Raw genomic sequence first — 27,806 nt, 5'->3', positions numbered from 1 at the left:
CTAGTTAAATTCAACCTTGGTTTCCATCAATTGGTGACAAGAACCATTGTCTTGATGAAAGAGATTTTTTTCTTTGGCAATATGGATTCCATATGATGCCAACTGATGTTTGTTGACAGTTTACTCTCTTTGAACGTCTTTTACGGACGACTGTTTTCTCCTCAGATGACTCTCTATTTGACTCAGGAGTGCTGTGTTAAATTCATGTTTCATCCATTGCCCAAATCGACGCAAAAAAATCCTCTTAATTTAGCTAAGGAGGAAGATTTTGCTTTACAGCTCCAAATAGCATTTGGAATCGACGATGCATTGTTGCTTTCGATCAACGGTGAGCAAATGCTGCACCCATTATGGGCTTCCTCATGGAACAATGTTCATACAAAATAGTGAACACTCTGCCTTAAAAGCTGCTTTTCTTGTTTTTTCTTGGAACCTACAATTTTTCAACTCTGTCAAACAATACGGTCTTGAACAACATCAGCATTCTCTATATTACAAATTAATTTGATCTTTCATTTTTTTCAGAAACCTATCAGCAGCGTAGCACCCACTTCAGTACACCATACAGGTATACTATCAAACGTATACCAAACATCTTCAATCAAGGTACAACCAGTCGAACCCCAGACCACGTTGTCTTCGAACAAACAAGTACCAAGCCCAGCAAACGGAAGATCATCTAACAACACGTCTGGAGTAAGCCTCATCTTGTCACCTCCACAATCCTCAAGCACGCCTTACAACTCAACTCCTGAAGTGTCGATAGAGAAGATTCCAAAGCCTGCTCTTCCACCGAAACCAGCAATAAAACCACCGCCTAGACAAACCCAGCATGTACCACTTCCTACAGAAGACAGCGGTGCTCAGCCTCCACCTCTACCTTCTTCGGATCCTCCTGAAGATGTTAAACCTATCACTGTCCCGCAAAGAGTGGTTCTTCCGCCTCCTTTACAACCCTCTAGAGCGGGTGGTAGGGAAGTTACGATAGAGAAACTGCCTCTTGGGTTAACGCCAACGAGCACAATCCAGTCATACCACCAGTCTAGTTCGGAGATGATTATAAAGGCGAAGCCTTTGACCATAAAGAAACAGCAGTTTACGGAGCAACCGAAGTTGAGGAGCGTTTCTGGGTACAAAGTCAACAGTTCGGCGTCTAGGAGAATTGAGATGCCTCCTAGTTTCCAGTATCAAGCGACGGAAAAACCTCTAGATTCCCCTTCTTCGACTGACAGTAGGGAAAAGGACAACACCGAAAGAGACGAGGTTGATAAAGCAGCTACAACTGAAGACCATTTGGAACCCAACAGGTCCCCGGATAAAGACGAGAAACCCATCGATGGTGTGATAAGAAGGTGTAAAAAGGGCAATTTGAAGCAGAGTGGGAAGCAGAACTTGTCGCGAAGGGTCAGCTTCGACCCTTTGGCTCTGCTGTTGGATGCTAGTCTCGAAGGGGAGCTGGAGCTGGTCAAGAAGACTGCGTCTCAGGTTGCGAACCCTAGTGCGGCCAATGACGAGGGGATAACCGCCTTGCACAACGCCATCTGTGCGGGACACCTCGAGATAGTCAAGTTCCTAGTGGAATTCGGTTGTGACGTTAACGCCCAAGATAGCGATGGTTGGACTCCATTGCATTGTGGGGCCAGTTGTAACAATGTTGCCATGGTGAAGTTTCTAGTGGAGCATGGTGCGTGTATTTTTGCCACGACGCTGAGTGACCACGAGACGGCTGCTGAGAAGTGTGAGGAAGATGAGGAAGGCTTCGATGGATGTTCTGAGTACCTCTACAGTAAGTGCTTCTTGTTTTTGAGCGGTCGATCACCGAATTTTCGGGTTTGAAATTCTCATAGCCTTTAAGGTTCGACACACTGATGACTTTCTTGGTCTCTAAATTTCGGTGCATCTCAATACTCAATATGGGTATGGTTCCTATATCTCTTCTTGGTTACTTTGGTTAGTAAGAAGGTAAATATCGAATTTCCTGAAACTTCGATGAGTTATCTGTCACCAGAGCAACCACACAAGTATATTCTGGTGGGATTCGAAGACGATTTTATTTTTCAGATTATTGTTTTTGAAGACTTCATAATTTCAATTATGAAAAAATTCCCTTCAGAGCACTTAAGACCTTTTTGTTGTTTACAAATTGCAAGAGATTGACCATTTATAACCTCCAAACCTCTATCAAGGTTTGTTGTTCAATGGCAATGTAGCCAGCGGTCCGTATATACGAAGCAGGTCACATGAAATATTGGAAACCACTAGTAATCGCTCCGAAATTCTAGGCGATATACGGACTATACCCTAAATTGACTGTATTCTGCAATTTACTACGTAAATTGACCGTTTCATCCTTGAGAATAACATCCTCACTGTTTTTCCACTGCGTAGAGTAATAAAATAAACATTGATAGAGGGAGTATATGCAATTTTTACATGTCCCCAACATGGTTAGATTACGTTGGCGGATTGTGATATATTTTCAAATACACAATTTTACTATAACATTATGATGAATGTATTTTATATTAATGAAATATATTTATTTGAGTGATTCCTGATCAAATATGCAGATTTGAATTTTTGGAATCCGATATTTTTTCTAATTGTCGAATTTATAGTATGCAGAATATTAATTTTTTTCTGTATCTACCTGCTGAAATCCAAGGTTTGGCAACTATTGCTCTCCTAGTGTCGTTTGGCGCGCTTGAAGTTTGTTTTCTGAATTTTTGATATATTTAGGTATTTATTTCAATATATTTTGAGTTGTTATGAAACGTTGATTCACGATGGGACATAAGAAGTGCGTTCTCTGTGGAGAAACTCACGAATTGAGTGAAATATCGTATCACTGATATGTTTTCATTTCTGCGCGCTTCTTGTCAAATGTGATAGTTCATGCTAGGGACAAAATTTGCTCACTGAAAAAGACATATGCTCCCTCTATCTATGTTTATTACTTTGAATCCATCAAATTACATATTGAATCATAAATGCACTGCCTAACTGGGATCGTACTAGATTTCAAGCTTCATGCAAAATTTCAAGCTGATCTAGTCATCTGAACCACAGAAAATTCTATATTTGAGAAGAAATTTCAATATTTCCATTCAAATCTTGGGTGCATATTGAAAATATCAGTTCCAAGATCCTTACAAAGTTTCGTATTGATAGCGTCATAAGAATCGTAGAAAATTCCAGCAGATTTTGGAAAAAATGAGGAAAGCACTGACCTGAATCATAATTTGAGGAGCTTTTGAGCGTTGGTTATCCATGTGCCGATTAAACCCTAAATACAGTTCTGTGATCTCCTATGGCGCTCAAAAGCTCCTGACTTCACGTTGTTGTGTTACCATTTTCGTTTTTTTTTGAAATATGAATCCAAATCATCTTTTTGCTTGCAGGTGTCCAAGAAAAATTAGGTATATTATCTAATGGGGCCGTTTATGCAGTATTCGACTACACGGCTCAACAGCCTGACGAATTGAGTTTCAAATCTGGTCAACAGTTGACAGTTCTAAGAAAAGGGGATGAGAACGAAAGAGAATGGTGGTGGTGCCGTTTGGGTGATAAGGAAGGCTATGTTCCTAGGAACCTTCTTGGGGTAGGTCGAGAAAGAACTTAAAACTTTTCATAAAATAACACAAAGTATTTCCCTCAAATATTTTAATGTTAACCACAATTGTTTCGCCTCGTCAAATTTTGAAAAGAAAAACTTTAAATTTAATACACTTACACTAAGTTGCAGGAACGTTCATTAAAATTTGATGCAGCCTTAAAATTTTAATTACGGCATTAAATTTTAAAGAACGTTTCTGCAACTGGATGACAGCATGCAATTTCTGCTAGAGAGGCTGCCAGTTCCCTCATTTGAGTGTTTTACGTTAGAGTTCATCAAACATACTGGCAAGCTTTGATATTTCAGATTATATTTTAAATTACGATCAAAAAAAATTTTGGAATCTGCCAACTGAGATTCAAATGGGTAAAGATTTAATTTTTTTTTCAGCTCTATCCAAGGGTAATCCGTAGTGAGGAATGATTGCAGCACCTGACACATAATCAATGATGAAATTCGGCATTTTGCTATTGTACAAGTATTATTGAATTTTGGATGTCACCTTTGCTCAATATAATTTTATTATATTGTGAAGTTTTAAGGATCACGCAAACTTTTTTGTTGAAACAATTTTTAAGTTCGATTTTTGCCTTTGTTATATACATATTGACTATATAAATATTATAAATATATACATATTTTCAAAATTGTAAATATATAAATAAAAGTATAATTATTTACAATGAAGATGATCGAATAAATGTACAATGTTTTATTACGTATTCTGATTTTTTTCTTTCTTCCTATTTCTATTGCTGAAATACCCTTTCAGTTAAAATTATAAAAACTTGACTAACATCAAAAACAGGCTCCTATTGCCACTTTGTCATTTCTAATCTCAAAAATAATTCAATATTGACTGCCGAATATTTTTCCTCAAAAAAATAAATAAACACTTGTTTGTATTGTCACCTACTTTCTCATAAATCGTTTAAATTGAAAAATCCCATATTCCACGTTGGTAGTAGAAATTAATTGAATTCTTCGATTTGTATAGCTTCTTTATTACCATATCACACACTGATCGAACATCAAATAATAATAATTCTCTACAATTCATTTACACCAGTCAATTTTAGCTTTACTAAGTAGTTTATGTCTATTAACTTACAATAACTTACAATTAACCAAGAATAAATATAATTTATTGGGTTGTCATCTTGAATCGGTTTTTGAAATATTATTCAATTTTCATGATTCCTTCTCAAAATACAATTTATTTTTCACACACTGATCCAACATCAAATAATATTACTCAATTATATCTACAATTCATTTACACCAGTCAATTTTTACATTTACTAATTGGTTTAAGACTAAACTTACAACCTAACCTAACCAAGAATCAATATTATTCATTGGGTTGTCTTCTTAAATATAAAGCTTAATCTTTCAGTGGTAGGCATTCAATTTTCTTGATTCCTCTTCAAAATACAATTCATTCTTCCATAAACTAAAGCAATATCAAATAATAATTATTTCTACAATTCATTAACACCAGTCAATTTTTACATATACTAATTGGTTTAAGACTTAACTTAACTTAACTTTACTTAACTTACAGCCTAACCTAACCAAGAATCAATTCATTGGGTTGTCTTCTTAAATATGAAGCTTAATCTTTCAGTAGTAGGAATTCAATTTTCTTGATTCCTTCTTAAAATACAATTCATTTTTCCAGAAACTAAACCAAGATCAAATAATAATTATTTCTACAATTCATTTACACAAGTCAATTTTTAGATATACTAATCGTCTTAATATTATATGCTTTTTATTAAACCCAGGATCAATACCTACAATTTATTGTGGTGCTTTCTCGAAGTAGGTTTGAAGAATTTCTATAAGTATTCTTCTCAAAATACTATTTAATTTTTTATATAGTCAGCGGAAGTATAATCACAAATATCCTAAAACTAATGGTAAGTACTTATTTACACATTTGTTACCTACATTTTTACTTAATAGTAGCAGAGTGAACTAGGCATTTTTCATTCTTGAAATCAGTGTTTCAAGATTATATAACGATATAAATCAAAGTAACCGGAACCAAAATGCATACACAGAAGATTATACTTACAATTCAACATATAGGATATTAATATTAATTCACATATTCTACAGTTACACAATAAATATCTTATTATTTTACATTTCCTAATTATAATGACTAGATTTTCTCCTTTGACTTCAATGGAACAATAAATGTTCCAAGTTTATAATATTTCAAAACTAAATTTAATCCGAACCGAAACACGTACATAGTTTTATACAATTCAGCAAATGTTATATCAGTATTCATTCTTATTCTATATATTATTATTAACTATAATTAAGATTTGGTCATCACTTAGGAAAATGATTACCTACTGAATGACTCACTTGATTTTTGTGCATCAGTCAAAATTTCATTTTATTGCACATTCTCAAGATATTTCCAAAATAAATTAAAGCTTAGTCTCAATATTACCTGTAGCAGTTGCAATATAAAAACAGAAAAATCCTATTCTAATTAGAATACTAATTATTCATTTTATCTTACTTATTAACTCTTTGGTACGCTAGTGCAGTGATTGACATCACTTTCATAATGAAATTAAAAGAACATCGATGATATGACCAACAATTACATTCATGAACTACAGAGCTATACAAAAAGAAATAAATTCACATAATTTTGTATATGTCTTTCTTCGGATGAATTGATCCGTCTTATATACTTTGAGATATTATGAGTATGCATGCAATTATATTTTCTTGATATATTAATTAAGTATATTGTCTTGTTCAAGATTCATTATTACATTCTACATATTAAAAATATTCCTGGAACAACTTTCGAACAGTAACAAGTATTATATTCAAAGAATTGTACAATCAAACAAGCTCCTATTCTCCAACCTAACAAATAAAAAACAAAAATAAAATATAAAAACGTAACAACATCAACCAAACTTTATATATTATATTTGCAACCTTTATAACAATCTATTATTGCACAAGATCAGCTCAGGATTGACGATATGCGTCTATGTTTTTTAGGAAAAAAGGTATCAACTTTTATCGATAAATGGCAAGGCTATCCTGCAGAAGTAAGATTAAAATGGTCAAATGAGATTTCTCTCAAGAATATCTGAAGATAAATAATTTAATCACTATCACTACTAGAGTCAGCTTCTGGTACTGGTGCAGGTTTTTCTTCTTTCACCGTGTGAATTGGTTTCGTAGCAATAGCATAAGCATTTGGATTTTCTCCTTCAACATGCTCAATACCAACTCTGCAACATTTCAATTAATGTGTAAGCATTTGTATAAGAAGAAACAGAATGGAAAAAAATTAAAAATCATGATCGAATTGAACGAATTGCTCTTCCAACAGCTCGACGTTTATCCACAAGATCTGACATTCAGTGATGACTGGCTGTTTATAGACAAAAAAAGAATGCTCCAGGAAAAAAATTTGGCTCTACAGAAGAAGTTTGTGCTGAGGTTGCAGCCTATTTTGAAAGCAAAGACGAATATTTTACAAAAAAGGTATCGAAAAGTTATAGTAGCGTTGGAGTATGTATCACACTCTTGTAGGTGACCATAATGACGAATATAGTCGAATTTTCAAGAAAATAATGTGTTAGTTTTGATCGAGTGAAATGGAAAATGAAACAATAAAATTATAAATAGAATTGTATTCACCTGTACTCATGCCTCGCTAGGTTCCTCACATACTTTTCAGGTGGATCATCGCTGTCAGAATTCTGCAAACTCACACTTCTACATACACAATGGCTGACCTGAGTTGCTGGCATTGTGAACTCAACATAACAATACTCGGCTAACTTTTCAGGCATTTGATCATAACTTGTTAACGCCAGTCGACAAACCATATTATGGGTAGTGTAAGCACCTGTTGAAATACATATTTGAACACATTCGCCGATTTCGTTTTGGTGTTTTGCTTACCTTGGCCCTCTTTTGGTAACCTTGGACATCTCCAAACAATTGCTCTGTGCTGATGTTCGTATTTTGCCTGTCCAGAAGTGACTTCTATCAAGCTTTCTTGAAGGGTATCCATGGTGCCCAATATCCTTTCTATGCCTTTTATCTTTCCGGTTCTGAAATGGATACGCTTTCAATAAGAACTCAAGAAAAACACAGACTTGGTGCACCAGAAGAAAAGATTTATTTATTTCTTACCGCCTATGAGCTGATTTGACCGAACCATATCTGAAATGTTTCTCAACCCTGAAGAGATAAATCCAACATTCTGGTATGGGAAATCTTATCTGCACATCTTCGCATGGAATTTGGCCTAGTTTTCTGGAGGCAAACCCTGGTACTAGGACATCAGCTCTCAGTTCAATCTGGAGATGAATATATTACGTACTTATACCAAATCTCAAACTCTCAATAATTTCCACTTACCTTAGTACCAGTTACACATATAGATGCCTTCAACTGCAAGGGTAGCTCTCGATTTCTTGGAGGTCTGACCCTAAACCTCATCAGCTCGATATAACAAGCATCAGGAGGTTTGAATCTGAAGAAAATTATTTCAAATTTAAAACCATACCATTCGAGAGAATTTATTCTAACAAAAAAACAGAGAAATCCATTTTATACTCACTTGATGACATGTGTTCTTTCATATTCGTCCTGTTGAACGCAGGAATGGAATTCTGTAGCCTCCAAACGTATCCATTCTTCAGTAACTACAGGAATAATGTCATGTCTACCAACTACTTCCTTCCCTTGGCGCCTCATGTCATTTACACCAAGCTCTATGTCTGGCATTCCTGTTAGGAATCCAAGGAAGAATAGACGAACCCTTGCAATCTGCCTTTCAATGTGACCTAAGATGCGAAAATAATCAGTCAGGTTAAATTTCACAGAATAAACATCGAACAATAAAAAAGTTTTTAGTTTTTATGTTCTACTATCCACTTACCATCTGCATCTTGATCTACGTACAACTCATCTACTACAGTTATCTGTACTTCTTCCATTTTATACTGTAGAGCCCTATCTCTGTGAGCTTGGAGCCTGAACAAAGCTTCTTCTATGCTGAATGAGAACTGTTTCAGATCTTCGTAACTCAGGGAACCCAATTTCATCAACTGAGATACCTGTGGTGCATGTTCTACCGGTAATCCTAATTTTTTCAGATCACTGCCAAACTCTTTTACTCCTGTAGATAGATTAAATGAATAAAAAGAGAGAAAGTAAGTACTTTTCGTGAAATTTGCAGTTTTGTGAGATTCTACTGACCTTCGTAGTCTCCTTGGATTGCATAAGCAGCAAACTTGCTCAGCCTGTTAGACAGCTTCTCAGCTTTCTTGACCTGTCCTGGTCTAACACCAGGTCTCTCCTTGTAGAAAATATACTGCAGTTTGAGAGTGAAAATTTTCCCAAACTGATCGTACTGCTGGGCACCTATATCCGATACAGAGTAACATGGTTGTAGTGGCAACTCTTGAAAAGGATCTTTGTCATCCTTTTGGTTGAACAGTTGGAGTAAAACACAATCCGGTTGATACACCAATCGGACAAAGATCTTCTTCCAGAATCTTTGACCTGTTATCTTCTTCTTATTCGGCTGCCTCAACTGCATCTCCCAGCCTTCTCCTGCGAAGTCGATTCTAGGGAATGGCGCCAATGGTTGGGATACATCTTCGTCGAATAGAGGAGTGGGAGGTGTTTCTTGGGATCCACTCCGTTCTATTTGAGGAGCCCCATCTTCAGAAGGAAGGGGAAATATGTTATGTTATATGTATTATATGACACCATGCAGAGATGCAAATATCAAGATAATACGAATGGACAATTACGAAAATTCATCTTGACCTCAATCATTTTAACTCTACATTTATAAAAAAAAATAACGTTTCACTCACCCAGTGAGAGAGGAGGCGGTTTGGTACTGTCAACAGTAGCAACATCTTCACTTTGATCGAATGGATTGAATCTAGGAGATGTGTCCGAGAATGCTTGTTGGACTGTAGGCGGTGGTGCCAAAATAGGCATTGCAACTCCCATTCCTCCAATGTTGTCATCGTCATTTTTAGGTCTGAAAGATAGGAATTTAGTTATTTTGGGCACATAGGCACATAGCATAATGTCGAGCGATTTTTTGAGAGATGATAGAAAAACAAGAAATAAGTAGATTTTCTCTATGAATTTATGTCCAAAACTGCTGCTACAGCCCATACGATATTGTACGGATTTGTACATATTTGTTAAGTTTTTACAATTAAAAAATTTTCATGTATGTTCAATTATTTTAGTTTCGTTTTGATTTTAAGCTCCTATGATTTCGGATTTTATCTTAATATCAAAAAATATCTTTGAAATATTTTGAGTAACAATTTGAATCCCTAACATTTCTGAGAAACTAAATAGCATATTTTATAAAATACGTTTTTTAATTTTGTGGACACAATCCTATACAAAATTTTAGTTGATGAAATTTCGAACAACATCTTATAAAGAACCTTGAAAATTGACTACTATTTTTACCTTAAGCTTTACAACTCGAATTCAAAGCTTTCAGTACTCACAGATGTTGAAAAGTACCGTATGAATAGTATTTTTTGACACTAAAAATAAATTTCTCTTCGTTTGCCATGGGATATTCTAATGCACATATCTTGAATGAGTTTTTCTATATTTTCGATAGATAGTTTTATTTAAAGGATTTGATTGCACTATCTTCGTATATAGATAAAATGTCTCCATAATGATATCCTAGACGGTTCAAGGAAAACAGTAGAAGTTTGAATTATTTCCTTGTTGAAAACTGATAAATTACAATAAAGTTGATTTTTTAATATATCTACATAGTGGGAAATTGAGACATCAATATTTTCAACGATGATTCTTTTTCGATGAAACAGAAAATTCAAAATAACAAAAAATATATTATTATTACTTTTGAGTCTTTTGTAGATAGGATGAGAAATTTGGTATCTCGCATTCTACTCATCCTATTTTGATGAAATTCGGTGTATATTTGGGCCAACGTGAATTTTCTGGGACGTCAATATATCGCATTTTACAAGATTTTGAGGAAATTCGAGGATACTGATGAAATTCGAATTTCTATGAATTTTTAAGGTTTCTTATAAGACCTACGATAACTAACTGTAAATCAATTAGGGTATAAAAAAATTCAAACTTACTTGATAAACACAGAGAAATCTTTATCTTCGTCCGAATCAGCAGATGGCTGTTTGCTGAGCACATACGGAGTACTTTGTGGCACGCAAGGAGGTTCTTGCAGAGCCAGGAAAGAGTCGAAAGGCTCATCAGCTTCAAAACCACACGCTGCAGTCCCAAATTCACTACTGGCCTCGCCAAAAGCATTCGCAGAGCTACCACCTCCCCAGGCAAACGAATCACCAGTCTGATTTTCTGACTTCACTGAATCGAATTTCTGAGCGAATTCATCGAAATCATCGCCTTGAATCGTAGTGTTATTTTCATATCCAGCAGCTGAGAAATTCTGATTAGTTCCACCAAAGGCATCCTGCGCAGCTGTAGCTTCTTCCATGATAGCATTGGAAACACCAAAGGCATCACCAGAAACTCCAATACTTTCCATTGGAGCACCGAAGTCATTGGAAATCCCAAAAGCTCCATTTGCAGTACCAAAAGCGTCACCTGAAGCGTTCTGAGTATAATAATCAGGGATCTGAGCAAAGGTATTCTTATTCTCTGGAACTTCAGAAAAAGGTAGATCTGTTGAGTGAGTCTGTTGAATATTAGTTGGAATCACATCAGCTGGAACTGTTTGGAAAGGACTACTCGCCAATTGTGAGACTTCTTCCCTGGTATTCATTTCGTTCATCTCCTCAGAAGTAGCGAATGGATTGAATGTTACACTAGATACAGATCCTTTGCTGTGGCTGTCACTTGTATCCATCTGCAGGTCTCCTTGAGAAACCTCAGGAGATATAAAATTATCCTGAGCAATTGGTTCTTGTACGGTTTCAATTTTATGTTCTTCAACCACATGTGACTGTGGCGTAGAATCCAGGGATAGTATGGAATTGGAAGAACTTTGAGGAAAATTATCCACTGGATTTATATTCAACGCTTCATCAGAACCAGACAACAGATCAACTTTCTTCTCGCTTTTAGCTGTATTGTAGAGGTTCAAGATATCTTCCTTAGTCGTAGGAGCTTTTTTCGGAAGGGTGCCATCAACACCAAACAGACAAATATCATTGTCATAGTTTTTAGAAGAATCAAACTCTCGTGGTGCCATTGGTTGCTCAGGTTTTGGTGGAGGTGGTTTGGGAGGAGCTTGAACTATTGCTGGAGGTGCAGGTCTTGGAGGTGCCGGTCGAGGAGGTGGTGGTTTTGGTGGAGGTTGTTTAGCCACCGATGGATTCTGATTGATATCACAAGACATATTGGTTGGAGTATCGAATAAATTCTCCTTTTTAGTATGTTCAGGCGTCCTTGTAGATGGCGTAGAATCCCCAACATCCAAAAGATCTCCATACATATCAGGAGTTGGACTTGGTGAGTGTAAATCTCTCATCGACACCGGGCTTGGAGATCTTGTTGGAGGTATTTTGTTCAATAAATGTGAACTAGTTGCATCCATCGCCCCCATTACTGACATCAACAGATCCTGAGTTTCCTTAGAAGGAGGCTGCCTCAAACTTTCTTCATTGAATGGATCGACAGTGTTGGTTGTTTTTAAATTAAGATCTGTTGGTTTTATCGGCGGCGGGCAAGTGTTTGTTGAAGCTGCAAAATCATTATCGGACATCAAGAAGAAGTCCTGATTACCTGAGTTGATCGTAATGGTAGCTTGAGTCATAATCTGATCAGTAGATGAGGTCTGTAGGTTGTTAACTGAGAATGGAGTATCATTGGATACGAATGTGTTATCGCCGAAGATGTTTGGAGCAGGCTCACCTTCTCCAAGATCCATTGGATCGAAGGCGAAAGGATTGGTAGCCCCTGAAGAAGCGAAAGCATTTTGTGAATAGTCGTTTTCTGCGTAGGTGTCTGAATCCATGAGAAAAGGATTAGACGTTGCTGAAGATGGAGAGGTGTGATCATCTTCAGCGAACAAAAACGGATTGACACCCTTTACTTCCATAATGTCTTTTATTGCAGATTACCAACGAAATTATCAGCTATAGAAGTGTCGAAGGGGTCGAAATCACCTTCTGGAGGAGTGTCAGGGTTCAAATCCTGAACGGCACTTTTGAATGAATCAATTCCACTTGTATTGCTTTCGATTTGGTCAGGAGAAAGGTCTGACTCTTGAGCTCCGGGTACAGAGTTTTTCCTAACATAGAATGGTGTAGGTGGTTTCCCTAGTTTCGAAGAATTTTCGGGAATTCCTATGAAATCCTTTTTTGCTATTGACGTGTCATCAAAACACACCGATTTGGAGGTCACAACGTTGAGAACGTCTGGCCTGGAAATAGATCTTTCTCTAGGTGGCTCTTTTATCTCTTCAGCTCTGGGGTTGAAATCATCGTCGCTTAAATCATGAACAGAGTTGTTTTTTATATCGGAAAGGAGTTCTTTTTCGATAAACTTCAGTTCTGCCTGTCCAGGATTCTTCACAGTCTCAACAATGGAAGTATCGAAAGGATCTCTGTATTCTATATAGTTGTCATCAAGTTGTGCTGCTGGTGTTAGGGGTTGATACAAATTGTTCAAGTCTGTGTTGCTACCTCCTAGAAGGTCCCTTTCGATATTTTTGGTATGGAGGTTTGAATCTGTAATATAAATTCCAAAAATCAGTTACTATTTGCTCGTATAACACAGGGTCGTGCAACAGAGGTGTGGTGTTCCATATTTATATTGAGAAAGAGATAAAAATCTAATTTTTATAAGACTTATTGTTCGAGCAGTATGCAATGAAAAATAAGTTTTCTCTCACTATCTTATTTAGAGATATGAAACTGCTGCAAAAGCTTGTAAAATGATGACTTTATTGATTTATTGAACTGTTTAACCCGTTACTATTTGGTAGTTGATTATGATAAGATTTATATAACTAATAAAATTATTTTTTGTCCAAGACTGAAATGTTGCTTTTTTTCAATTTTTCTGAAACCGAATAGGGTAAATCACAAACCTGTGAACTTATCTCTGGAACCTTCTTCACTAACACTCAATTTTTTCAAAATATGAAGAAGTTTCTCCTGTCTAGGTTTAACTTCAAATTCGATTTGTGCGTTGAGTATTTCACTCTCAATTTGCTTGAGTTCTGCTTTTCCTGGTAAGATATTTTCAGCGAAAGTCGTATCGAATGGATCTACATCAACTTCAGATGGTTCTTCTACCGCAACCACACCTGATTGTGGAAATTCTTTCTTCCTATAAAAAAAAATAAAGAGGCTATGTAACGTCTTCACTTGAAGAAATCCATTTTGATTGAATATTGGATGATGGTTATTCTATATCCACTGATGAAATTATTGTTTTGATACAAAGAAACTCCTTCTGATTTTTGAAAAATTGTTTCACAAAATTCTTGTGGTGAGAATATGTTTTATTTTGTAAAGGAAATAAATAAATAACAGTAGTTCAATTAGAATATTGCCATCTTTGAATATTCTCTTGATGAAGAATTGCTGGAATTCCTGCATCGAAATGAGAAAATGTAAAGAAGCTATTCTGTAGACGAACAATTGTTTTCAATCTGATAAACAATAGAAATAGAGCAGCCATCATTCAATATCAATTTAAATGGTAATATTCTTCGAGCACCAAAAATGTTGAGGGACACTTACTCGTCAACAAAGGCGTCCCAATGATCCTCTATGACTTGAGCGACATCTGGGGTAACTACTGGTAATTTCTCAATTACATTCGCAGGTCCTTTGTTCAAGTTTTCTGATGCAAGCTGAGCAAACTCGTCGTCCTCAGAATCCTCTTGGTTGACCCCAGAACTTTGGGATATCGGAGATGGTGTGACAGGTATTGGAGGTATATAAAGTGATTTTGACAAATCTATCGGCTCACTAGATAAATCTGGAGGTGCCTCTTCGTCAAGTAGAGTCTTTGGTGGTGACTCTAGAATTCGAATTAAAGATATCAATACTATTGGATCGCATATTGAAGATTTTAACTACGAATTAATTCGTTAATTCAAACTACTATTCGACCTGAAAATCATCTATAAACTAGTACAGAAAATAGAATATGTATGTATCTAGTATTTGATTATCTTCTTTTAGTTACATCCTATTAACTGATAACTTAACTATCTATATTAAGGAGTGGAGTGGATAGAACAGCTATAATTGGAGACACAAAACACCTGAAATTCGCAGTACAGTGTAAGCCTTACACAATCAATCAAGAAACATAGATAAAAAGAGTCACTCACCTTTAATGCATTCAGCAATTGAATTGGCGTTGTTATCAAAGCTTCCCAACAGCAAATCTCTCTCCTTAAAAATTTGCCTTCTATTTGAAGCAGGTCTCTGTGTGCTGCAAGTAGGTAGTTGCACACGCCCTGTTAGTACTTCAACAGCTGAACCAATCGGTACCAATTTCTTTCCTTTCTTGGTCTCAGCAGCAGGTCCTAGAATAGCCTTCTCAGCGTAGGAAGTGTCAAATGGATCGTCCCCTCCAAAATCTGTTGGAGATTCTGGAATATAAGCTAATTTCACCTCTCCAGCAGCTATAGCATCAATGTATGCTGTATCGAAGATGTCATCATCCTCGTATTCTGCATCTGATTCAGAATCTGAAACCTCAACTATTCCAAGTTTGTTGGGGTCAGGGATTTGAGGTTGCTCATCAACAGGTGCCTGATCTTGCTTGACAACTTCTTTCTTTGGTTCCTTTTCTGACGTTCGCTGTACCTGACTTGGTGGAGGTACCCGCTGAAAGAAGCTGGTTTCTTTGATTCGACTGAGCTCTTCTTGTGTCTTTTGGAGAACGTTGTCAACACCAGAGGTGAGAGCGTGGAATTTTTTCCATTCTTCGTTTTCAGCGCCACTAGCAGAATGGGCTTGATGTTCTCTACGATAGGCTTCTAACTCTTCCGGTTTAAAGAGTTCTTCTTCCTTGTGTTTAGATTTTTTACCTTTCTTTTTCTTCTTCAATCCCTTGGTTATTTTGTGCATTATCCAGTCTGAGCTTCATCTATGAATCTGAAAATGGGGAATTATCTAGATCTGGATAGGATTTGAGGTAACATCTAAGCTTGAAACCTTCAGATTCTGATCTCTAGTGAAAATTATCATTTCTCTGTTGTGAATGAAACTGATAGTTAACGCTGAGGCATGCGTTAAGAAGTTCCTGCGAGCAATTTTTTCTTTTGACGCTCGATTTTATAGATCATCATCAATCAAAAAATAAACTCTCCTACCTATAATTCCATATTTTACATAACTCAACTTGCTATTGAATACATATTTTCATGTAGTATTCCTTCACATAATTTTTATTATTGTCTTGTTTTACAAGAGATTTCAAAAAATGTTTATGTTTGTTTATACTGCGTACAGGAATCCCTAGGCTGGTACTTGGAAATTTAATCGCTTTGGAGCGTTTCTTGAGAAAGTATCACGCGTAGTGCGTACTCGAATTTTACAAAAATGGTTCAGCGCAAAGGAGTTTTTTAATATTTGAGGTTTTGGTCACAAATATCTAAAGCTGCACCCCGTTAATATTCCATTGTTGGTGTTAGATAGATATTTGAACGACATTATTTTAAACAAATTAATAGTGTATTCTCATAATTGATGAATTTTGTTTGAAAAACGGTTTTTTTTTTATCGCTTTTTTACATATTATTAACTTTCATTTGAGACATCTTGTATAAATACCTAATATTGATGATGACCAAAGCAACGAAAATATTTTTCAATATTATAATGATTTATTTGGACTCAATAGGAATAAATTTTCCATCTATGTCGAAAATATGCTGCAATATAAATTCCTCCTCTTATTTATTTTGCTGACGTCATTGAGGAAGCAATATAAGGGTTCTATTGAAAGATGTAAGGGACTGTTATATTTTCTGAATCGTGCTTTGAATCCATAATTATTATTATAGTAATAATATTGGGAGAGCAAAAAAAAAAAATTGAATCCGTGGAAATGAGGACAGATTTGGCCTCAGGAGCAGTTGGGCGTTTGTTTATTTATGCGCCTATTGGGCTCTTAGTGACCACAGAACTATACAAATAGGTTTGTTTGCTTAGAAAGAGGATTCTCATAACACAATCTTCCTAAATTTTGGAATGAGTTGCTGATACGCAATAAATTTCAACCAAATCAGTTATGTCTTTACGTCAATATAAGGATTTTTTTCTATATTCCGCCTGAATTATCTATGATTCTGGTGAAGCTATCAATACGAAATTTTTTATCAAACTTGAAATTTTTATTTCCCCTCTAGAAAAAAAAAATCATCTGGGTTGGCTCCATAGTTTCGAAATTATCAGAAAAACAAACATTCGAACGGCCATATTTACGGAAGGTATACTTGGATTTTGTCCATTTATAAACTGAACCGCGACATTCGAAATCCGAAAATACTCCTAAAATTTCAATTTTCTAGTTTTTTCCATTCGATGGTGTCTAAGAAAGGGCGGCCTGACGGGCAGAATTGAATAAGTCTACGAATTCGTCATCACTAAGCCGAATTTATCGTTTGAGACCATTCTCGGTTCAAAATTCGAAAGAAGCAAGCATTTCGACTGAAATATAGCGCTTTATTCAGGGAAAGATCACTCAATAACTCAAAATTGTAGATTTTAGAATAATCCGTTGATAAAATAAAAAATGGAAACATCAAATGTCATTTCTTCTAAGCTTAGCGAATAATTCCATAATTATAACATCAAATTAAATATTTTGTACTTATTATTAGTATGCAGTTTTAGGTTTACAATTATTTCGTTTAAATTGTCAATAATTTATTTCACGGTTATGAAATGATGAAATTCCTCATTCACAAAAATTGAAAAATCAAACATCCTATCCTTAATCGTTATTTTTATTGGAGTGAAATAGTATTTAGTATAGAACTCACCATCAATTAGCACTATTTTATAGTTGAATTCGTATTTGATTTCATTTCACATTTTATAAGGATTGCGATACACATTCCAGTGATCCTCCTACTATAGAAGGATTCTTAGAGGCTTGCGTAGGATATCCCTGAAGCGAAGCAGGACGAATTTTCCCGACAACTTATTGATTTTCTCTCTCGCCTATATGCAAGGGGGATGACGACACTCAAAACTTATTTGCAGAAATTCTATATCAAAATATATCTATGTTTAATTCACGAAATGTTCATAGAAAAAACTCTTTCACGATTTACCTGATTACTAGAAATTCAAGTTATGAAAACTAATAGAAAAACAAGGCTTTCTATTCCTAAATTCATTCCATAATCAACATTTTTGTAAGGAGCAGACGAACAAATCAACAAAAAAATGCTGACATTCAAAAATAAAGGTAGTCAATACAAAACAAGGCCGGTTTTACAAAACTTAAACAAATCCAAAAATCATATACTCACTTTTTCTCCACTTATACGTTCACAACTAACACAAATTCCTCATGTAATTAAACTCATTTTCCTTATAAAAATATATTTGTTGTAATGCTGAAATGTTCAGAGATGGAGCTTTACGTAAGCCATAAAATGTTCTCTATTGATTGTGCGCAGTTAGAGCTGCAGAGTTGTCAAGGAAATCAACCTGGAAAACCCTTCAATAAGCTTGAAGCGGTAGAAGGAAAAATTCGTACAATTCCGATAAGTCTTATTGAATAAGAATTTCATTAAGGGAAACAGGAAATGATATTAATTGAAATTTTTCAAGGGATAAACAAGGAGATGATGAATAATTTCATTTCAGCATTACCGACTACTTAGGATCCCATAAATGAAAATTTTGTGAATAGAAGAAACTAAGTTTTGAACGGACAGAACTTCTAGTTTGAACGAAACTATGAAAAACTACATTCTGATCGAGTATAAGTATATTTCACAATATTACACTTAAAAATACATAATAAAAAGGTAAAAACAGGTATAACAATAGAAGTGTAGATTAAATATTCATTTCTATGTTTTTGGAACGTCCAAAATTTCCGGATAACAACATTTCAGCTTCTAGTCCTCTTAGCCTTTTCACAGGCTTCTTCTTTTTCATCTCTTCTTTCTTTGTTTCGATCTAGAGTGACAAAAATTCTGGTTTGAAACGAAAATATATTTTGAAACTTGATCCACCCAATAATTTCAAAGATGGAAGTTTTATTTTCGATAATTCCCATACCATACGTGCTAAATTATGTATTAAGATATGTAGATACATGATATCAAATTCTAGCGAAAAAAATCCTAATATTTTTATAGCAACAGATACGACAGTTTATAGATGTAAAATAACCAGTCGAATGTGTCTAAGATGTCTAAAAATATTAATTTGCCCACTCCACCTTGAAAAAGTTGTATACCGGGTGGTTCAAAAGTTCGGAAACACAATCAGTCAGGAGTTTTACTTGATACCGGATGCTAAGCTATCAATGTTTTTGAGACCTGTGAGTGTTGATGAGCTCATAGAATTAAGAAGTCAGCAACAAATATTGTGGTGGATATGACAGCATTTCGATTAATATTGTTAAATTTTCCATTAAAGAATAGTAGCGCTATGTTATATAATAAATAATACTATGAGATTCTCGATATTCCCAGAACAATTGAAACTGGCGTCGATTAACTGATTTTTAAAAAAGGAGACCCGGGTGACCTTGGTAATTACAGGCCAATAAATTTATTACCGGCATATTCCAGGATTTTCAAGCTTGTGATGTGTTCCAGACTTATTAAGTATATGAATGAAAATAATCTTTTTTCTCGATTCCAACACGGTTATCTAAGGGGGGCGATCAACAAATTCGGATGTGAAATTTCCCGCTGAATACGAATCTGCTATAAAAAGATGGGTTTTCATTTGAAATTTCAAAGATGGGCCTCATATCTTGTATAAGCCCCTTTTGGGTCCAAAATCTGATGGGCTCATTCGATTCTTATCCCTTTATCATAATTTCGATTTTGCACCTGTGAGCGAAATAAATTCACCGTTTCCAGATTTTTGAACCACCCGGTATATAGATATACGACCATTTCATAACAAAGCGCCCTCTATTGGAAGGAAAGGCAAGTCTCGGCGATCTCGAGTTCGCATCACCCGAATTCAAACAAAATATAATAAGTAGACTCATCAAACATCCAAATGAGTGTCATCAGAACAATAGAAGTTTAGTGCGCTTCATATAAATTTTTAAAATTTTGGCTGTTACTCACTACATCATAGTATTCTGTGTCAGCGAAACCAGGCATAATAGCAAGTCTTCTATCAAGTGCTTTGGCATGCATCTGACCAAAAATGAGAGTTGCTGTTCTTTTCTGATGGTATGTTGGAAGTATTTTTATTATTCCTTGTTCTCTGTTCAGGAAAATTTGTTCATTGTTTGCTTTCTCGAATTTCCATTCGCTGACAACTCCGTAACACTACAAAATCAAGGAAGATATAGTGTATATACACTGCGCAAAAAAATTAACGCACATTATGGAAATCTCAAATTTATTCTACAACTGAAGGTGGTCTCAATGATGATTATTTTTATCAGAATTATGCATGCATATGTTATCCACTTTCAAAGTTTTTCTTCAATACAGATGTTTTTTCCGAGGTTTTTTCCCAGCAGGAATAAAAAAAGATGAGATTATCGGATTTTGAATGTATTGGCTCCATTCTGAAATCAGTTGTTCTCGATCAATTCTAGTGATCAATAGTTTTTCTTTCGTTTGATTTTCTACACTCGATCGCTATGCAAAGCGGAACACGCAATTTGACCCAAGAGGAATGTGCCCAAGCGGTAGTTTTGCGAGAAGAAGGGTGGACATACACAAGAATTGCAGAAAGGTTTGGACTTTCCCATACAAGTGTGTCCAGAATGTTGCAGCGATTCAGGGAGACAGGTATGAATGTCCGAAGGCCAGGACAGGGTAGACCACGGGTAACAACTGCCATTCAAGAACGTTACTTGACAGTTTCTTCGTTGAGACAACGGTTTGCAACCGCTCGCCTCCTTCAAAATCAGCTTGAGCAAACTCATGGGGTGCAAATTAGCACTCAGACAATAAGAAATCGCCTCAGAGAATATGATTTAAGGCCTCGTGTCGCGGCAAGAGGCCCAGCTCTCACCCCAGCCCATCGAAGGGCGCGTTTGGATTTTGCGAGAGAGCATATCCATTGGGAAGAGGCTGATTGGGAAAGAGTTCTCTTCACAGATGAGTCTAGATTCTGCCTCTACCATTGTGATCGACGTTCCTTTGTATACAGACGTCCACATGAAAGATATGCTCAGTGCAATTTCCTGAATACTACTGGTTTCGGGGGAGGATCGATTATGGTATGGGGTGGAATATCTTTGACTGCTCGCACAGACCTAGTGGTCATTGATAATGGAGCTATAAATGCTGATAGTTATATAAGGAACATTCTTGAAGAGCATGTAGTGCCATTTGCCCCATACATTGGTGAAAATTTTATTTTTATGGACGATAATGCCAGAACCCATCGTGCGCGCATCGTTCAGGAGTACCTTGAAGAGGTTGAAGTCTCTCGAATGGAATGGCCAGCAAGAAGTCCAGATCTCAATCTGATTGAGCAGGTTTGGGACAACCTCAATAGAAGGCTGAGAAGTTCAGAAAATCATCCAGCTACTCTTAATGACTTAGGAATCCAACTCAGAGAAATCTGGGAAGGATTAGATCAGTTCATTTTAAGATCACTCATTTTGAGTATGAACCGTCGTTGCCGAGCTGTAATTAACACAAGGGGTGGAAATACCAAGTATTAAATCACTTATCAGCATTCCAGTATTTTGAAAATTGTTTATTTCTCTTCTTTCACATAAGATTCGATGAAATCCTGAATTTTTCTTCCATTTAATGTGTCTTGTTTCGTTCAAAACCTTCCCGAGATAACATAAAAAATAAATTATAAAGTCAATGTAGAGTTAACTTTCATTAAAATTGAGATTTTCAGAATGTGCGTTGATTTTTTTGCGCAGTGTATGTAAAATATACTGGTGTATCATTCAAACTAGGTCTCAATAAGAAAATGGAAGGTTCAAATCATTTCGGCTTCCTTTTTATCAAATCATAATGAATAAAGATTGCTGATATCCATGTTTCATACTTACAGTCTGAAGAAACACGTCCAATTCTTTTATATTCAAATTCTTGGCAGTACTTATAGCTAAGCGCAGGTTCCTTCTTACGTCATTCTTATTCTTTTGAAAAACCGCTATCCTTGTCATCATCATGTACCCATTGACAGCCCATTTGAAATCCTCGCATTTTCTGGCTTCGTGGATACATCTACCGCAGTACGTCTTGGCCAAAGTGTATCTCTTGAGCTCAACGTTGAATTTCGACAATTCGTGATACAGCCAGATCACTTCCTCGGAATATTTGCAAATTCTTACACGTTGTTCGAAGGTATTGATGCGGTCACTACAAGAAGAGCGTAAAATACTGAAGACTGACATGAATCGTATCTTACAGCCAATTTTGTTCACGTCCCTTGAACCTTCTATAAAAAGACTCCTGGGAATTTCTCCTTTCAAAAGGTAAAGCAAGAGCTAGGTTAACCCTTGTGATCATCTGCTGATCTGACATTCCAGGCAAAAATCTGTACGAGAAGAGTGTACCGTCTCCTAGGAGCTTGTACAATCTGAAATTTCCAATACCAGAACTTCAAGCCTAGACATGAATCGAAATATGCCAAAAATTATTTTATAACGGGTGTTTTTTTTCGAGGTATACAACTTTAAGTTGGCATTACTGTTCAAGATGGCGACCGATTTAACAGCTGTCGAGTGATTTATTCTCAGTTTGGTTTGGCAATTTATCATGAATAGACTCACGCCTGAACAACGCTTCCAAATAGTGCAATTTTATTTCGAAAATAATGGTTCTGTGCGACATACGTATGGCGCACTACGTCCATTTTATTTTGTTTAGCGATGAAGCGCACTTCTGGTTGAATGGCTACGTCAACAAACAAAACTGCCGCATTTGGAGTGAAGCTAATCCTCAAGTGTATGTCGAAACACCGTTAAATCCAGAAAAACTGACTGTTTGGTGCGCTTTATGGGCTGGTGGAATCATTGGTCCGTACTTCTTCAAAAACGATGATGGCCAGAACAGTATAGAGCCATGATTACTAACTTTTTCATTCCTGAATTGAACAACCATGATGTCCAGGAGCTGTGGTTCCAACAAGACGGCGCAACATGTCACACAGCTCGTGCCACAATCGATTTATTGAAAGACACGTTTGGTGACCACCGAATTTCACGTTTTGGACCTGTGAATTGGCCTCCAAGATCTTGTGATTTAACACCGTTAGACTACTTTCTGTGGGGCTATGTAAAGTCATTGGTCTATGCGGATAAGCCACAAACCCTTGGCCATTTGGAAGACAACATTCGCCGTGTTATTGCCGATATACGGCCACAAATGTTGGAAAAAGTCATCGAAAATTGGACATCCAGATTGGACTACATCCGAGCCAGCCGTGGCGGTCATATGCCAGAAATCATATTTAAAATGTAATGCTACGAGATTATCTTGCGGATGAATAAAATTCATGTCAATCGAATAATCCATCGTTGTTTTATTGCCATTTGAAGTTCTATAGCTTTAAAAAAAACACCCTTTACATTATTCTGCCCAGTCTAGATGGCAACAATAGAATTTGGAAGTATTTCTACTGGACATGTATTGTTTACTGAGATGTTAGCATGTGTGACTTTAATTCTTCTGCAACCGCTTTTATTCAGGAGAAAGTTAGTTGTATTTTACAAAGTTTTGGTATTGACATAGATTTAGTTCTTCTACGGTCTCACTAACAATTTGAAATAGACGGAAAACTTCCTAAAACCATCTAGAAGGACTTATCTTCTGCCAAACCTTTTGGCTTATCATATTGCAATCAGATTAAGCTGCTAATCGAACAATAGAAACGAACCTGTATAATATTGAGTCTTTGTCTGGTATAATGGCTTTGTCTGTGCTTTTACAGAACCTGTACATAGTATCAGCTGTTTTATTCATCAGTTGAACGTCCATTCTCTTAATGCATTTTGCTATGTCAGCAAAAAACATGTTGAGTTTGTTGATGGCGTTTATTTTATCACGTTCCATCAGCATCGCTTTATCCATCTCTACCTTTCTCGATCGATTCAGAAACTCCTGATATTTGATGTTATAAAAAGGCATTCTCGTTCGGAGAATTTCCTAAAAATAACAATTTTCAGTTTTTGGGGCCAGTTTCATAATCCCTATGCGAAAAGGCTCCTTTTGATAAAGATCGCTTTATTAGAAAGTCACCCTCAAAGGGAGCTTGAAAGTGGCTCCGGTACCATAACTATAATCCTATCGTTTTTAGGTGAACCTTCCTTTCATTCGCAACTGTCAAGTTTCCTAGAGTTGTATATTCTGAAAACTTGATTTACTGCTTGCATTTGGTAATATTTCATAGAAAAAATAAGAAAAATCGGTATAGTAATCTGTGTATGAAGGTATTTGACACAACAGGCTGAGGTTAGGTTTCGTTGTCATAGAGTATCCCCGAACAAAAAGGATCCTTCTTCTTGCTATAAAGGGCCTTTAACCTCAAAATTGGTTTATGGAAAACGTTTCATTCGAAAAGGAGACTTCACACGGAGAAGGAGACTTTAGTTTCGATTATGGAACTGGCCATTAAATGAAGAAATAGTTTTCGGAAATTTACCTGCAAATACTCGAGTACATTCGTTCCTTCTTTCGTAACACCGACTAATATCTGATTGCCCTCCTCATTTTTTCCTATATATCCGGGATTATTGGACATGTCAGTCAAAAATCTCTTCTCGCAGAACAATCTGCCTAAATATGAGCAGGCCAAGTAATTATCGATGTTCGAAGTACGTTTCTGCAGAGGACGATATGGATAGGCATGCGATTTCGGCACCTTCACCGTGGAGAATTTATCGCCAGTCAAAGATCCAGTTGTGAATGATGTATCCAAAGAAATGTTGCTGAGGCTTATAGTACTACTATCCACCGAAGTCTTGTCCATCAGGTTGGCTTTGACGCGGGTAACTCTTGGTATTTGTTGAACTTTCGTCATTTTTTCACTGCAAATTTAACATAAGTAAAGGTATAGGTACGTCGATGATGTTTTGTGTTGCTCCAGAGGTACACAGAGACACTCTATAAAATTACTTTCATCTATGAAGAATTTTCATCCTTCAATGACTTTCCCAATGGAAATTGAATTGAGAAATAAAGGGTGTTTTTTTTAGAGCTATAGAACTTTAAACTGCAATAAAAAAACGCAAGATAATCTTGTGGCATTATATTTTAAATATGATTTCTGGCATATGACCGCCACGGCTGGCTCGGATGTAGTCCAATCTGGACGTCCAATTTTTGATGACTTTTTCCAACATTTGTGGACGTATATCGGCAATAACACGGCGAATGTTGTCTTCCAAATGGTCAAGGGTTTGTGGCTTATCCGCATAGACCAATGACTTTACATAGCCCCACAGAAAGTAGTCTAGCGGCGTTAAATCACAAGATCTTGGAGGCCAATTCGAAGGTCCAAAACGTGAAATTAGGCGGTCACCAAACGTGTCTTTCAATAAATCGATTGTGGCACGAGCTGTGTGACATGTTGCGCCGTTTGAAGAAGTACGGACCAATGATTCCACCAGCCCATAAAACCCACCAAACAGTCAGTTTTTCTGGATGTAACGGTGTTTCGACATACACTTGAGGATTATCTTCACTCCAAATGCTGCAGTTTTGTTTGTTGACGTAGCCATTCAAACAGAAGTGCGCTTTATCGCTAAACAAAATAAAATGGACGTAGTGCGCGATACGTATTCCTCACAGAACCATTATTTTCGAAATAAAATTGCACTATTTGCAAGCGTTGGTTAGGCGTGAGTCTATTCATGATGAATTGCCAAACCAAACTGAGAATAAATCACTTGACAGCCGTTGAATCGGTCGCCTTCTTGAACAGTAATGCCAACTTAAAGTTATATACCTCGAAAAAAAACACCCATTAGTATAAATCTTCGAGATTTAACTATTACACTATGTTTGGTAATTTACACCTTTTTGCAACACCCTGTGTATTTCTAAATAATTTGAGAGTGTAGCTCCAGTGGAGCCTGAAGGAGCTGTGACGAAAGTTGACTCACTGTTTCCGGAGTTGAAACAGTGACAGGGCGACCTGAGCATCTTCAGTGCTCTCTTAGTCCTCACTGAAGCACTTACACCACTCAAAAACACTAAAAAAAAAACAGTATCCTGCATGTAGAGACTACATCGGTTGCAATACCTACCTGAATACTGTTTTTCTTTTGGACGCATTTCTACTCGACGCAACCTGTAATTCCACTGAGTCTTCATCCTCATCATCTTCTTCCAAGACAATATTCAACGGCCTTACAGGTTTTAGGGGTTTCACAGAACCTAAAACGTGAGTTTCTGTTGCTAATACAACAGTTTTGGTCTTCTTCTTCTTTCTCCTCTGTTTCGAAGGAGATGTTTTTCCAATAACATTATCCTGCCATGCTTTTTCTCGTATTATTTCATAGTAATCTCTGAGAGGATGCCCTGCTCTTTTCCCAAGACAATTTTCTATAGCATTTTTCGCCTGAAAGGTTATAGGTATAGGTCATTTGTTTTGGTTAACGGGTGATACTTGTTTCTTGAGGTTTGGCACTTGGTGTTTAACATTGAATTATTGTCAATTCAATACTCACTAAAAGGAGTCCTAACGTAAAATAGGGTGGTTTTTTCCGAATTTCCATGTGATTGAAACAAGTTACCATACACTTCTCGAATTCTCCATTGTAGAACAAAAATTTAGTTTTTCGAGCAACTGCATTCAATTTCATGGGTTCAATTTTCGCAATTCTTTGTATGTCGGCCAAGGCTCTTTGCATTTCGAAACTTTTTCCATAAGCGTCCGACCTCTTGTAGAGCAAACTTGTATCCTTCGGATTTTTGTAAAGAGCTTCTTTATAATACCACAATCCTAAAATTGTTTGAAATGCTCCATTTTTTACCTCTTCCACTCTATAAATAACACAAAACATTGCAAATTGCACAAAAGAGTTTATTATCATCTCCTTTATCACTGATTACCTTAAATTAAGCAAGCACTGGCGTGAGGACAGACTTCTGAGTCCTCTCTGTGATCCGCCCCAGATGACTCCCTCCTGGAAACCCTCCTAGATACGCCAGTGCTTTTTATGAGGAGAAATAATAAACCATAGTGTGAAATTTGCATTGCTTCTTCTTCATAGATAAGAACTAACCTTTTCTCAATGACTCCAATTTTATTAAATGGTCTCCTATCCAACCTGGCACGCGATTTAAGAGAACTTCTTGAGGGGTAAGCTCTTTTGAGGAGTGTGATAAGTATTCTTCAGAGGCAAACATCAAGCTCTTTTGGGGAAAATTAGATTTCATTGGTGATTGATGATTTAAGTATTTTTTATTTACATTCATTAGAGTAAAGTGTGGCAAAACGTTTTGACAATATTGATAGGTGTGGGAACATATAAGTAACTGTCAATCATATTGAAAATTCAAATTTTTTCTACATTCGAAAGGAATACGTTGTGTCCAAAATTTCTAAAAGAATTGAAAGAAATATCACACAAATGTTGGACATTCAAAAACCTTTCTTCCCGTATCATCATCCATCAAATTATTCGATGCCTCATTAATAACAATTTCAATGAATTGGGGTCTTTAATAGTTATTTATAATACAAGTGCAGAAGGCATTGATATTCTTCCACGAGTTCAAAATTCAAAAACGAGCCACGAAGTGGCGAGTTTTGGAATGAACGAGTGGTAGAATGAGCCTTCTGTACGAGTATTATACATTATTTTCTCTAATTCATTGCATTTTCATTGAAATTAATGAAATATTTCCATAAATATAATTTAGTGATTTTTGCATTGAAAAATGTTGGTTGGCAGAACTGATTTCTTAAAGGCAATTTGATGAATTGACAGATAGAGCCGTAGCGGAAAGTTCGGAGTGTCAACATAGAAGAATAAAATATAACCATGAAAACTGTGCGTTTCTGATATATTC

At 36.2% G+C, this 27,806-nt stretch overlaps 3 protein-coding genes across 10 annotated transcripts in view; 1 reads left to right on the top strand and 2 right to left on the bottom strand.

Moving 5' to 3' along the window:
• LOC123685490 (apoptosis-stimulating of p53 protein 1) overlaps positions 1–4,338 on the top strand; it is a 262,820-nt gene extending 258,482 nt beyond the window's left edge. For all 8 annotated transcript variants that reach the window (XM_045625201.1, XM_045625202.1, XM_045625203.1 and 5 more), the window contains 3 exons: positions 526–1,786; positions 3,402–3,601; positions 4,007–4,338. In XM_045625201.1, the coding sequence (XP_045481157.1) occupies positions 526–1,786; positions 3,402–3,601; positions 4,007–4,039 (1,494 nt within the window). In that variant the 3' untranslated portion in view covers positions 4,040–4,338. The remainder of the gene's footprint in view (positions 1–525; positions 1,787–3,401; positions 3,602–4,006) is intronic.
• A 261-nt stretch (positions 4,339–4,599) lies between these two features.
• Positions 4,600–18,282, bottom strand: LOC123683920 (protein stoned-B-like). Its single transcript, XM_045622922.1, is given in 15 exon segments — positions 4,600–6,894; positions 7,307–7,517; positions 7,574–7,725; positions 7,808–7,974; positions 8,036–8,150; positions 8,238–8,463; positions 8,559–8,798; positions 8,879–9,346; positions 9,505–9,677; positions 10,789–12,741; positions 12,744–13,356; positions 13,719–13,960; positions 14,377–14,659; positions 14,976–15,747; positions 18,135–18,282. Coding segments are annotated over 14 exon segments (5,718 nt in total). The 5' UTR covers positions 15,721–15,747; positions 18,135–18,282; the 3' UTR covers positions 4,600–6,764.
• Positions 18,283–18,583: 301 nt separating this feature from the next.
• Positions 18,584–27,277, bottom strand: LOC123683919. The gene is made up of 9 exons (XM_045622921.1): positions 27,017–27,277; positions 26,459–26,733; positions 26,036–26,349; positions 24,430–24,814; positions 23,665–23,933; positions 22,195–22,365; positions 21,833–22,145; positions 19,926–20,132; positions 18,584–18,792 (listed from the first exon to the last, which is right to left on the bottom strand). Exons 1-9 carry the CDS (start codon positions 27,207–27,209, stop codon positions 18,670–18,672), a joined length of 2,250 nt encoding a protein of 749 aa, XP_045478877.1. The 5' UTR covers positions 27,210–27,277; the 3' UTR covers positions 18,584–18,669.
• Positions 27,278–27,806: the final 529 nt, after the last annotated feature.

The sequence above is a fragment of the Harmonia axyridis genome, chromosome 7 (assembly GCF_914767665.1).
Source record: "Harmonia axyridis chromosome 7, icHarAxyr1.1, whole genome shotgun sequence".
Classification (NCBI taxonomy): domain Eukaryota; kingdom Metazoa; phylum Arthropoda; class Insecta; order Coleoptera; family Coccinellidae; genus Harmonia; species Harmonia axyridis.
The sequence above is the reverse complement of the archived record's forward strand: the minus strand, read 5'-3'. Positions and strand labels throughout refer to the sequence as shown.

What these genes read in the sequence shown, in the direction of transcription:
- LOC123683919 (XM_045622921.1), bottom strand. Translation starts at nt 27,209, where the DNA reads ATGAATGTAAATAAAAAATACTTAAATCATCAATCACCAATGAAATCT. An exon ending in ATGTACTCGAGTATTTGCAG is followed by an intron (nt 23,934 to 24,429) that starts GTAAATTTCCGA and finishes TGTTATTTTTAG; the next exon opens with GAAATTCTCCGAACGAGAAT. An exon ending in TGGACGTGTTTCTTCAGACT is followed by an intron (nt 20,133 to 21,832) that starts GTAAGTATGAAA and finishes TTGATTTTGTAG; the next exon opens with TGTTACGGAGTTGTCAGCGA.